The following is a 12,310-nucleotide window of genomic DNA, read 5'->3' as shown; positions in this document are numbered from 1 at the left end:
ATGACAGAATAGCGCTATCAGAGCTTCCAGATTTTTCATAAAGTCTATTAAGCACTCTTCAAATGTTGTGGAAGCCCTGCCTTCCCTTAACAAATCCGTTTTGGTCAGGGTGGACCATTTTTGGCCAGAGTGGCTCCAGCCTCCTAGCTAATACCTTACAGAGAATTTTGAGATCATTGTTCAGAAGTGAGATTGGCCTATAAGATCCACGTAGGGACGGTGGTTTTCCAGGTTTGAACAGCAGTGTAATTACTGCCATATTAAGAGAGGGGGGAAGGGATCCAGTGTCAAATGACTCCTGATACATATCAAGCAGAGGTTGTATTAATTTAGTCTTAAAGATTTTATATATTTCAATCGGAATTCCATCGGGCCAAGGAGTTTTCCCTCCCTTCATGTTAGTTATAGCTTCAGACAATTCTTTAGCCTCTAAGCTAAACTCTGTGTGGGCACGTGGCCAAGTGGTTAAGGCATTCGACTAGCAACCTGAAGGTTGTGAGTTCGAGCCCCAGCTGAGGGAACGTGTTGTGTCCTTGAGCAAGGCACTTAACCACACATTGCTCTGCCACGACACCGGTGCCAAGCTGTATGGGTCCTAATGCCCTTCCCTTGTACAACATCAGTGGCATGGAGAGGGGAGACTTGCAGCATGGACAACTGCCGGTCTTCCATACAACCTTGCCCAGAGTGAAGACTTTCTAGGCGCAGATCCATGCTCTCACAAGACTAACGGATGCCTTTAACTTTAGGTTTAAGTTAAACTCAAGGTCAAGGACGTTTCATCCAGGGGGTGTAAATTCTAACAAGTTGAGAAATTCCTTTTGTATTTGTGGAGCTGAATCTGGATATTCTGAGTTACACAGATTTTGGTAAAATCTCAAAAAGATATTGTTTATTTCTTTTGGGTCAGCAGTTGTCACCTCCTCATCTGATTGTGTGGAATTTATTGCCCTTTCTGTTTGTATCTGTTTACTGCGCCTTTTCACCCTGCTCAAAATAGGATTGCTTCAGTCTCATCAAACTTTTTGTTGCCTCATTAATGGACAATACATTATAATTTCAATCATGTTGAGCTGAATTGATTTAGAATGACTGCTAACTGAGATTACAACATAACAAAAAAAAGAGTAAAAACCAGTAAATAATAACTAGGACATTGTAAACATAACTAAGTATACTTCCCGAACTGAAATACACCTACCTACCCCACGATGAACACCTCCTGACGGCTCCGAAAGAGGGCCCAGTTATGGAGCTTAACTGGTCCCGTGCCATCGTCATGGTGAGGAACAGCATGGCCAACAGCCAGAACAGAGCCCCAACGTTATCATTAGTAGAGAATACTACAACCAAATTATACCAAGAGTCTTCATCAAATTTAACCTGGTCGTAGTTACAGTGCCACTGAAGATAATGGGAACCGATGCAAATTCGTTAACATAAACAATGCAGTGGGTAACACACCGCTAATGTTCGTTAGCATTAATTTATGTCCCGTAGGCACCATGAACATACCTATTCACGCAAAAGTCAAAAAACTGCTGTACTGTCTCACTTGCCCACAGCCTCCAAGTTGTAGTCTTCAGATTTCTCCGCTGCCGGTGCACTGTCAAAGGTGTGGCGTTTTCTTTTGTAGGTCACCAGCAGTTTAGCGGGGTGAATTATCCCATACCATAGGTCCGGGATGGAGAGGGAGGCTAACTCTTTCTTCACTGGATCAAAGATTTTCTTTCGCCTGAGGAGTTCAGCAGAGACATCGGGGAAAAACATGATTCTCTGATTGTCGAAAAGTACAGGTTCGTCCAGCCTGGCAGCCTTCATAACCCGGGTCTTGTCCGCGTAGTTTAGGAACTTCATTATCAATACCCTGGGTCGCTTAGCCAACGGTACTTCAACTTCGTTAGCCCTGCCAATTCTGTGCGCTCTCTGAATTAGCAGGGCCCAGGGGAGTTTTCAGCACCAAGCACCTCGGGGATTCATTTTTCCAAAAAATCGACCATATCAGCCCCTTCCGCCTTCTCCAGAAGACCCACCGGGCAAAGGTTGGAACGGCGGCTACGGTTTTTCCAAATCATCCACTTTAAACACTAACGCCTCCATAGCTGCTTTCATGGTTGTATTCTGATTACGCAGAGAGGCGATATCATCTTGAGCAGTGCTAATTCTATCTTCGGCTTCTGTAATGCGCACTGTGACAGCTTTCAGATCAGCTTGTACTCCCGAATAGCGTTTAGTAGCCCATCAAATCTCGACGCAAGGTCATCTTTCATTGTCTGAATAGCATTTAGGCTTTGGTTTGGGCCTGCTGCCGCGCTAGCGGTTGCCTCTTCTTCACTAGCACTGTCGTTAGCTTGCACCGCATGGTTACAGGTGGGGTCTAACTTCGAAGACTTTTGCGTCGCTTTGTTGGTTTCTGTGGCACTTAGGCTATCACTCAGTTTCCATTTTCATTTTAAAAATCTTTTTTATTAATTATTCTTAACGATCAACAAAAAACACATTAAGATAATCAAGTCAATATGTCAATATGTACAATAAAGAATTAAATTAACAAATAACTGATTAACAAAGCTAAGCAATACAGGTATATCAATAATAAGAAGAAAAAATAAAATGTTAAGAATGTTTTTTTGAAAGAAAAAAAGAAAGAAAAAAAAGAACCCCTACTAACTAAAAAAAAACGAGGGAAAAAACCCATTGGGAGCACAACCCCGGAGCTATACGTCAAACAAGCTTCCATAAAGGAAAAACATCAATCCGCCAACTCAAATCCATTTAAACAAAAATCAGAAGGAAACTAGATTAATTAACTCAAATCAGATGATAATAGCAAGCAAATGAACCCCACCTTTTCTCGAAATCAAACCGAGGATCAAAAGTTCGACTTCTGATTTTCTCCAAACTAAGACATAACATCACCTGAGAGAACCATTGTATCAAAGTGGGAGCAGAGGCATCTTTCCATTTTAATAAAATAGCCCTTCTGGCTAATAATGTAACAAATGCAATTACATGTTGGTCTGATAGAGAAATACCATGAATATATTGAGGGATTATACCAAACAAAACTGTCAATTTATTAGGTTGTAAATTAATCCTTAAAACTTTAGAAATTGTAGAAAAAGTAGATTTCCAAAAATGTTTCAATACAGAACACAACCAAGACATGTGTCAATATAGCTGTCTCAGTTTTACATCTATCACATTGACTATCAACATTGGGAAACATTTTAGACAGTCTTTCCTTTGTCAAATAATAACAATGTACAATTTTAATTCCAATCAGACAAACTGGAGCTGTTCAGGTAATTCGAGGTTGTTTGGTTGCGTAATTTCAAAGCTTTTCGGAGCAGCTCTGACACACGTCTGCTCAGCACCACGCCATAACCAGAAGTCCAGAAATTACCCTGGGTTACCCGTTTTTCAAGCTCCATGTACCTATCCAGGAGTCTCTTAAAATGCCCTATTGTATCCGCTTCCACCACCGTCGCCGGGAGCCCATTCCACACACTCACCACTCTCTGCGTAAAAAAAAAACACTTACCCCGACATCTCCTCTGTACCTACTTCCAAGCACCTTAAAACTATGCCCTCTCGTGCTGGCCATTTCAACCCTAGGAAAAAGCCTCTGACTATCCATGTGATTAATGCCTCAATCATCTTATACACCTCTATCAGGTCATCTCTCGACCTCCATCGTTCCAAGGAGAAAAGGCCAAGTTCATTCAACCTATTCTCATAAGGCATGCTCCCCAATCCAGGCAACATCCTTGTAAATCTCCTCTGCACCCTTTCTATAGTTTCCACATCCTTCCTGTAGTGAGGCGACCAGAACTGAGCACAGTACTCCAAGTGGGGTCTGACCAGGGTCCTATATAGTTGCAACATTACCTCTCGGCTCCTAAATTCAATTCTGCGATTAATGAAGGCCAATACACCATTTGCCTTCTTAACCACAGAGTCAACATGCATAGCAGCTTTGAGCATCCTATGGACTTGGACCACAAGATCCCTCTGATCCTCCACACTGCCAAGAGTCTCACCATTAATACTATATTCTGCCATCATATTTAACCTACCAAAATGAACAATCTCACACTTATCTGGGTTGAACTCCATCTGCCACTTCTCAGCCCAGTTTTGCAACCTATCAATGTCCCGCTGTAACTTCTGACAGCCCTCATCCAGGTCATTTATAAAAATCACAAAGAGTAGGGGTCCCAGAAAAGATGCCTGAGACACACCACTGGTCACCAACCTCCATGCAGAATATGACTCATCTACAATCAATATTTGCCTTCTGTGGGCAAGCCAATTCTGGATCCACGAAGCAAGGTCCCCTTGGATCCCATGCCTCCTTAATTTCTCAATAAGCCTTGCATGGGGTACCTTATCAAATGTCTTACCAAAATCCATATACACTACATCTACTACTCTACCATCATCAACGTATTTAGTCACATCCTCAAAAAATTCAATCAGGCTCATAAGGCACGACCTGCCTTTGACAAGCAATGCTGACTATTCCTAATCATATTATACCTCTCCAAATGTCCATAATCCTGCCTGTCAGGATCTTTTCCATCAACTTACCAACCACTGAAGTAAGACTCACTGGTCTATAATTTCCTGGGCTATCTCTACTCTCTTTCTTGAATAAGGGAACAACATCTGCAACCTTCCGATCCTCCGGAACCTCTCCCGTCGCCATTGATGATGCAAATATCATTGCCAGAGGCTCAGCAATCTCCTCACTCATCTCCTACAGTGCCTGGGATATATCTCGTCTGGTTCCGAAAACTTATCCAACTTGATGCTTTCCAAAAGCTCCAGCACATCCTCTTTCTTAATGTCTACATGCACAAGCCTTTCAATCCGCTGTAAGTCATCCCTACAATCGCCAAGATCATTTTCCTTAGTGAATACTGAAGCAAAGTATTCATTAAGTACCTCTGCTATCTCCTCCGGTTCCATACACACTTCTCCACTGTCATACTTGATTGGTCCTATTCTCTCACGTCTTATCCTCTTGCCCTGCATATAGTTGTAGAATGCCTTGGGGGGGGGGGGGGTTCTCCTTAGTCCTGTCTGCCAAGGCCTTTTCATGGCCCCTTCTGGCTCTCCTAATTCCATTCCTAAACTCCTTCCTGCTCGCCTTATAATCTTCTAGATCTCTATCATTACCTAATATTTTGATCCTTTTATAAACTTCTCTTTTCTTCTTGACTAGTTTTTCAACAGCCTTTGTACACCACCGTTCCTGTACCCTACCATCCTTTCCCTGTCTCATTGGAACGTACCTGTGCAGTACTCCATGCAAATATCCCCTGGACATTTGCCATATTTCTTCCGTACCTTTCCCTGAGAACATCTGTTCCCAATTTATGCTTCCAAGTTCCTGGCTGATAGCTTCATATTTCCCCTTACTCCAATTAAACACTTTCCTAAATTACCTGTTCCTATCCCTCTCCAATGCTACAGTAAAGGAGATAGAATTGTGATCACTATCTCCAAGATGCTCTCCCACTGAGAGACCTGACACCTGACCAGATTCATTTCCCAATACCAGATCAACTACAGTCTCTCCTCTTGTAGGCTTATCTACGTATTGTGTCAAGAAACCTTCCTGAACACACCTAACAAACTCTACCCCATCTAAACCCCTCGCTCTAGGGAGATGACAATTATTATTTGGAAAATTAAAATCTCCCACCATAACAACCCTGTTATTATTACACCTTTCCAGAATCTGTCTCCCTATCTGCTCCTCGATGTCCCTGTTACTATTGAGTGGTCAATAAAATACACCCGGTAGAGTTATTGACCCCTTCCTGTTTCTAACTTCCACCCACGGACACTCAGTAGACAATCCCTTCATGACGTCCATCTTTTCTACGCCATGACACTATCTCTGATCAACAGTGCCACGCCCCCACCTCTTTTGCCTCCCTCCCTGTCCTTTCCGAAACATCTAAAACCTGGCTCTCTAAGTAACCATTCCTGTCCCTGAGCCATCCAAGTCTCTGTAATGGACACCACATCGTAGCTCCAAGTACTGATCCACGCTCTAAGCTCATCCGCTTTGTTCACAATACTCCTTGCGTTAAAATAGACACATCTCAAACCATCAGTCTGAGTATGTCCCTTCTCTATCACCTGCCTATCCTCCCTCTTGCACTGTCTCCAATCTTTCTCTATTTGTGAGGCCAATCACCCCTTCCTCTGTCTTTTCAGTTCCATTCCCACCCACCAGTAATTCTAGTTTAAACTCTCCCCAGTAGCCTTAGCAAACCTCCCCGCCAGGATATTGGTCCCCCTGGGATTCAGGTGCAACCTGTCCTTTTTGTACAGGTCACACCTGCCCCAAAAGAGGTCCCAATGATCCAAAAATCTGAATCCCTGCCCCCTGCTCCAATCCCTCAGCCACGCATTTATCCTCCACCTCATTCTATTCCTATACTCACTGTCACGTGGCACAGGCAGTAATCTCGAGATGACTACCTTTGCAGTCCTGCTTCTCAACTTCCTTCCTAACTCACTGTAGTCTGCTTTCAGGACCTCCTCCCTTTTCCTACCTATGTCATTGGTATCAATATGTACCACGACCTCTGGCTGTTCTCCCTCCCACTGCAGGATATTTTGGACACGATCAGAAACATCCTGGACCCTGGCACCTGGGAGGCAAACTACCGTCCACGTTTCTTTCCTGTGTCCACAGAATCATCTGTCTGACCCTCCTAACTATAGAGTCCCCTATCACTGCTGTCTTCCTCTTCCTTTCCCCACCCTTCTGAGCCACGAGGCCAGACTCTGTGCCGGAGGCACGGCCACTGTTGTTTCCCCCAGGTAGGCTGCCCCCCCCAACAGTACTCAAACAGGAGTACTTATTGTCAAGGGGGACAGCCACGGGGGTGCTCTCTAGTATCTGATACAGTATATAAGATATTTTTATGTGTACACAGTCACACTCAACAGTTCTTTGTAGATTGAGTTTTATAGGAATGCCTTCATTGTGTTCTTTATGCTTGCATCAGATCCGCTGTAGAAATCATTTTGTTCTCCTTTACACTTGTGTACTGAACAATAACAATAAACAATCTTGAATCTTGAAGATTGGGGGTGTAGTGGAGATTGAGTAAGATTATCGAAGTTTGCAGAGGGATCTGGACCAGCTGGAAAAATGGCAGATGGAATTCAATACAGACAAGTGTGAGGTTTTCTACTTCAGTAGGACCAGCCAGGGTAGGTCTTACACAGTGAATGGTAGGGCACTGAGGAGTGTGGTAGAACAAAGGGATCTGGGAATACAGGGCCATAATTCTTTGAAAGTGGCGTCACAGGTAGATAGGGTTGTGAAGAAAGCTTTTGGCACATTTGCCTTCATTAATCAACGTATTGAGTACAGGAGATGGGATATTATGTTGAAATTGCGTAAGGCAATGGTGAGGCCTGATTTGGGGTATTGTGTGCAGTTTTGGTCACCCGCCTACAGGAAAGATGTAAATAAGGTTGAAAGAGTACAGAGAAAATTTATGAGGTTATTGCTGGGTCTGAAGGGCCTGAGTTATAGGGAAAGGTTGAACAGGTTTGGACTTTATTCCCTGGAGCGTGGGAGAATGAGCAGAGATTTGATGGAGGTATACAAAATTATGAGGGGTATAGATAGGGTAAATGCAAGCAGGCTTTTTCCAATGATTTGGGTGAGACTAGAACTAGAGGTCATAGGTTTTGTGTGAAAGGTGCAATGTTTAAGGCAACCATGAGGGGGACTTCTTCCCTCGGAGGGCGGTGAGAGTGGAACGAGTGGTGGATGTGGGGTCGATTACAACAGTCAAGAGAAGTTTGGATAGGTACATGGAAGGGAGGGGTACAGAGGGTTATGGTCCGGGTGCAGATCAATGAAACTAGGCAGATTAATATTTCAGTGCAAAGTACATGAGCTGATGGGCCCATTTCTGTGGGGTACTGTTTAATGTTTGCATAAATATAGAGAGGGAAGGTAAAGAAATAGAGAGACAGATAGACAGATAAATAGACAGAGATAATGGCGATGGAGAAAGAGGGGCTAAATCGAGGTGGGTGAGGTTATTAATCTGAATTGTTACGAGTCGATGATTGCAGGGACTGGTTGCTTGACGCTGAGAGTTTTGGTTTACGAGGGAGGTGCTTTTCACTAACACAACAATGTGTGACAGGCTCTTTAACCTGATCCCCTCTTATTGCAGGCCCAGTTCTCGTTATCACCGAATACTGTCACTACGGCGATTTACTGAACTTCCTGAAACAGAAGGGGCGGAGCCTGGCCTACAGTGACCGTGAGAATCATTACAAGAACGTATCCCAGCTGAAAGGAGGCCAGAGGTGAGGGAGATTCTGTCCTCCGCACCGGGTTCACATCATCTGCCATAGGCTCAACCTTCTTCCAATCAATCCTACCCACATCTGGCTTCTCAACTCCCCTTCCGTTTCAAATGTTTTTATTCTGAAGCAACATCAGCTTAACCACAACTGACAATGTCCTAGAGTGCAATGCTTTTTTTTCTTTCTTATAACACCATAATGAAAATCAAATGAATGTATGTATGGTGAACAAGCAAAAAGCAAAGGAAACCCTACCACCCCATCTCCTTGCCCCTTCCCAGCCCTCCCCTCCCCTCACCCCTCCTGTATGTGCTGTTTAGGTCCTACCGTCTCCCACATTTAGTTCAGCTGTCGGTCTCTTCTAAATACAACAGTAATGGTGGCCAGATTTTTTCAAATTCCTTGAGTCTGTCGTTGTTAACGTATCTTATCCTCTCTAGATGCAGAGTATCCATTAATGCAGCCGGCCATTGTCTGAGTGATGGAGTTTCCTCCTTTTTCCAGAACATCAGTATGAGTTTCTTTCCATTAAGTATGCCATAGGTCAGGAGTTGTTGCTGGGTGGCCTGGAATTTATTTGACCTCGCAGAAGTTCCAAAAATTATTAAAATGGGGTCTGGTATTATCTGAACCTTTAGTACCTTCGATAGGACCTCAAATATTTGCTTCCAATACTCTTGTATCCTGGGACATAAAGCATAACTATGTAACAAATTTGCCTCTGAGGACTTGCATTTCTCACACATTGGGGACACCTCTGGGAATATTTTATGAATCCTTATTTTTGAGTAATGTAGTCTATGTAGGATTTTAAATTGTATTAAACAATGCCTGGCATTGATGGAACAGGAGTTAACATACTCCAAAGCCTCATTCCATACAACCCCCTCTATCTCTGTGCCCAACTCCTCTTCCCACTCTTTTTTAATATTATCCATTGTTATGTGACACTTGTTTTGTATGGCATCATACAGATAGGCGATGATGTGTTCTGTCCCTAAACGTGACTCTACTCGCCTTCCTCCCGGCCTGCACCCCCCCCCCCAGTCTCCACCCAGCTAACAGGAGTCACCTGCAGCCTATTTAAACCCAGCACTCATCCAATCTTTGTTCACTCATCCAACCAGCCAGCCTCAACCAGTGGCTCCAAGTCTTAAGTTACCTCGTTATCTCGTCGTCTTCAGTTCTTGTTCTCTTTTGATTTGTGGCCCTTGTGGCTTGCTATTTTGCGATAAATATCATTTATCGCTAAATTGTCTCCGCTCCTCTGCTTCCAGGTCAAGCCCCCCTCTACATTAACAGGACAAGATCATGGACTCACACTCCCTTGCCACTCTAGTCTTGGCACTGAGGTCAAAGCTCTCCCTCAGCTTATCTCGTCTGCTCCCTGGGTCTCCTGCACTGCCTGGGTTCTTTCGGATATTCTACTTGTCGGTGAAATGTCAGCCATACAGAAATAATCCTGGAGTTTGATTAAAGTGTCAAATAGGGTTTCAACCTGAAACAGTGATGGTTCTTCCCCACCCCCCCTCAGGTACTGCTCAGTTTGCTGTGACTGGCAGATAAATGTGAAGTGTTGCTCCTCAGAAGGACAAATGCAAGGAAACAGTACACTGTTAAGGGCAAGATCATTAACAGTGTTGTTGAACAGAGAGATCTTGGGATCCAAGTTCATAGCTCCTTGAAAGTGGCGACACAGGTCAACTAGGTGGTTAAGAAGCTTATGGGCTGCTTGCTTTTATTAATCAAGGCACTGAATTCAAAAGTCAGGAGATTCCGTTGCAACTTTATAACTTTATGGTTAGGCAGCATCTGCAGTATTGTGTACAGTTCTGGTCACCCCACTATAGGAAGGATGTCAAGGCTTTGGAGAGGGAGCAGAGGATGCTGCCTGGTTTAGAGGGCATGACTCTGGAGCGTCGGAAGCCAACGGGAGATCTGATAGAGGTTTTTAAGATTATGAGAGGCAGAGATAGAGTGGACTGGGAGTATCTGTTTCCCAGGGTTGAAATGTCTAATATAAGGGGGTATGTATTGAAGATGAGAGGGAGTAGGTTCAAGGGGGATGTGAGGGGTGAGTTTTTTACTCAGAGAGTGGTGGATGCCTGGTCTGTGCTGCCTGGCATGGTGGTAGAGACAAATACATGAGAGGTTTTCAAGAGAAGTTTAGATAGGCACATGTGAGAAAGATGGAGGGATATGGACATGGTGTAGGTTCCTTAAGTTTGTTATAGCCAGGGATGGTAATGGAGACAAGCTCCCACTACCTAGTAAATGCTCCCAATGGCATTCACCTCAAATAACCTCTGACAACCAAGTCCAGCTCCTGGCCTTCACATGTGACTTAGCTATTAAGCCCAGCGGAACCATTTCTGCTGACAGGAGAAGGGGCAAAGGTGGGTTACTAGGACCTTAGAGCCAGTCACTTTGGTCAAATGGGGCTCGTCAGCCATGGTTGGCAGCTCATCTAGGAGAAGGCAAACTCTGATCTCAAACCTCTGCAGCCTTGTGGTTATACCCACTCATGGGGATAGCTTTGAGAATAAACCTCGAGGGAAAAATCTGGAGCTGGAGTCCCTAAGGCAGTCCTACATTGAGTTCAATCCCGACTGGCAACTCCCGTCATGCTGCTGGTACCAAACTGTATCGGTCTCTGCCATTCATCAGACGCATGGAGGCAGGGAGCTTGCCCTCCATATTGTATATTGCGTACTTAGACAGCTGGATGTAATACCCACGGTCTACTCTGACCGACAGAGGCCTCAACAGCGGTAGGTAGGAGGGACTAGTGTTTGGGTGCTTCTGATTTGGTGTTTAGCTGGGCAGCACAACATTGTGGGCCGAATGGCCTGTTCCTGTGCTGTACTGTTCTATGTTTTAACTTGGCCTGATCATAATGCTACTACAGTGTTGGTGAATGCTGATCAGGTTCAATTCTCTGTCTATAGAGCAGAAGACATGGGAGTAGCATTTCTGGCCCATCGAGTCTGCTCCACCATTCCATCATGGCTGATTTATTATCCCTCTCAACCCCATTCTTCTGCCTTCTCCACGCTACTTTTGACTCCCTGACTAATCAAGAATCTACCACCCTCCGCTTTAAATAAACCCAATGACTTGGCCTCCACAACATCTGCGGCAATGAATTCCACAGATTCACCACCCTCTGGCTAAAGGAATTCCTCCTCATCTCCGTTCTAAATGGACATCCCTCTATTCTAAGGCTGTGCCCTTTGGTGCTAGACTATGGGAAACATCCTCTCCATGTCCACTCCTTCTAGGCCTTTCAATATTCGACAGGCTTCTGTGAGATTCCCCCCTCATTCTTCTAAGCTCCAGTGAGGACAGGCTCAGTGCCATGAAATACTCTTAATACTTTAACTCTTTCATCCCAGGAATCATTCTTGTGAACCACCTCTGGACCCTCTCCAATGCCAAAGGGCCCAAAGCTGCTCACAGTTCTCCAAGTCCGGTCTGAGCAATGCCTCAGCACTGATTGCATCCTAGTCGTCTCAAACTGAATGCTAGATCACCTCCAGTTGGACAGATCATGTTGTGTCTCCTCCCCTAATCCTTCCCAGGACACGAACCAACGCTCTGCCCTCTTCTCTCCCGCAGGTCGGGCAACTACATGCCCATGAGGATGAGTGTAGGGAGCAGCAGTCCGATCATTTCTCAGTCTGAACACCAGGACTCCGAGGGTAAGCGTTCAGGTCACTAGCGGTGCTTGTAATGCTTGTTCCTGGGTCGGGGGGCCGGGGTCACACCTTGGCCAGTGGTCGGTACTGTCCCGAGTTTACTGACCGATTGGTAATGCTTGTTCCTGGGTCGGGGGGGCGGGGTCACACCTTGGCCAGTGGTCAGTGCTGTCCCGAGTTTACTGACTGATTGGTAATGCTTGTTCCCGGGTCAGGGGTGGGGTCGCACCTTGGCCAGTGGTCAGTACTGT

General features: G+C 44.9%; 1 protein-coding gene across 1 annotated transcript in view; it reads left to right on the top strand.

Moving 5' to 3' along the window:
- LOC134348845 (macrophage colony-stimulating factor 1 receptor-like) overlaps nt 1-12,310 on the top strand; it is a 111,633-nt gene that overhangs the window by 81,854 nt on the left and 17,469 nt on the right. Inside the window, exons 10-11 of the mRNA XM_063052626.1 lie at nt 8,226-8,361; nt 11,980-12,062. Coding sequence (XP_062908696.1) covers nt 8,226-8,361; nt 11,980-12,062 — 219 coding nt within the window. The remainder of the gene's footprint in view (nt 1-8,225; nt 8,362-11,979; nt 12,063-12,310) is intronic.

Source organism: Mobula hypostoma, chromosome 7, assembly GCF_963921235.1.
Source record: "Mobula hypostoma chromosome 7, sMobHyp1.1, whole genome shotgun sequence".
Taxonomy (NCBI): Eukaryota; Metazoa; Chordata; class Chondrichthyes; order Myliobatiformes; family Myliobatidae; genus Mobula; species Mobula hypostoma.
The sequence above is the reverse complement of the archived record's forward strand: the minus strand, read 5'-3'. Positions and strand labels throughout refer to the sequence as shown.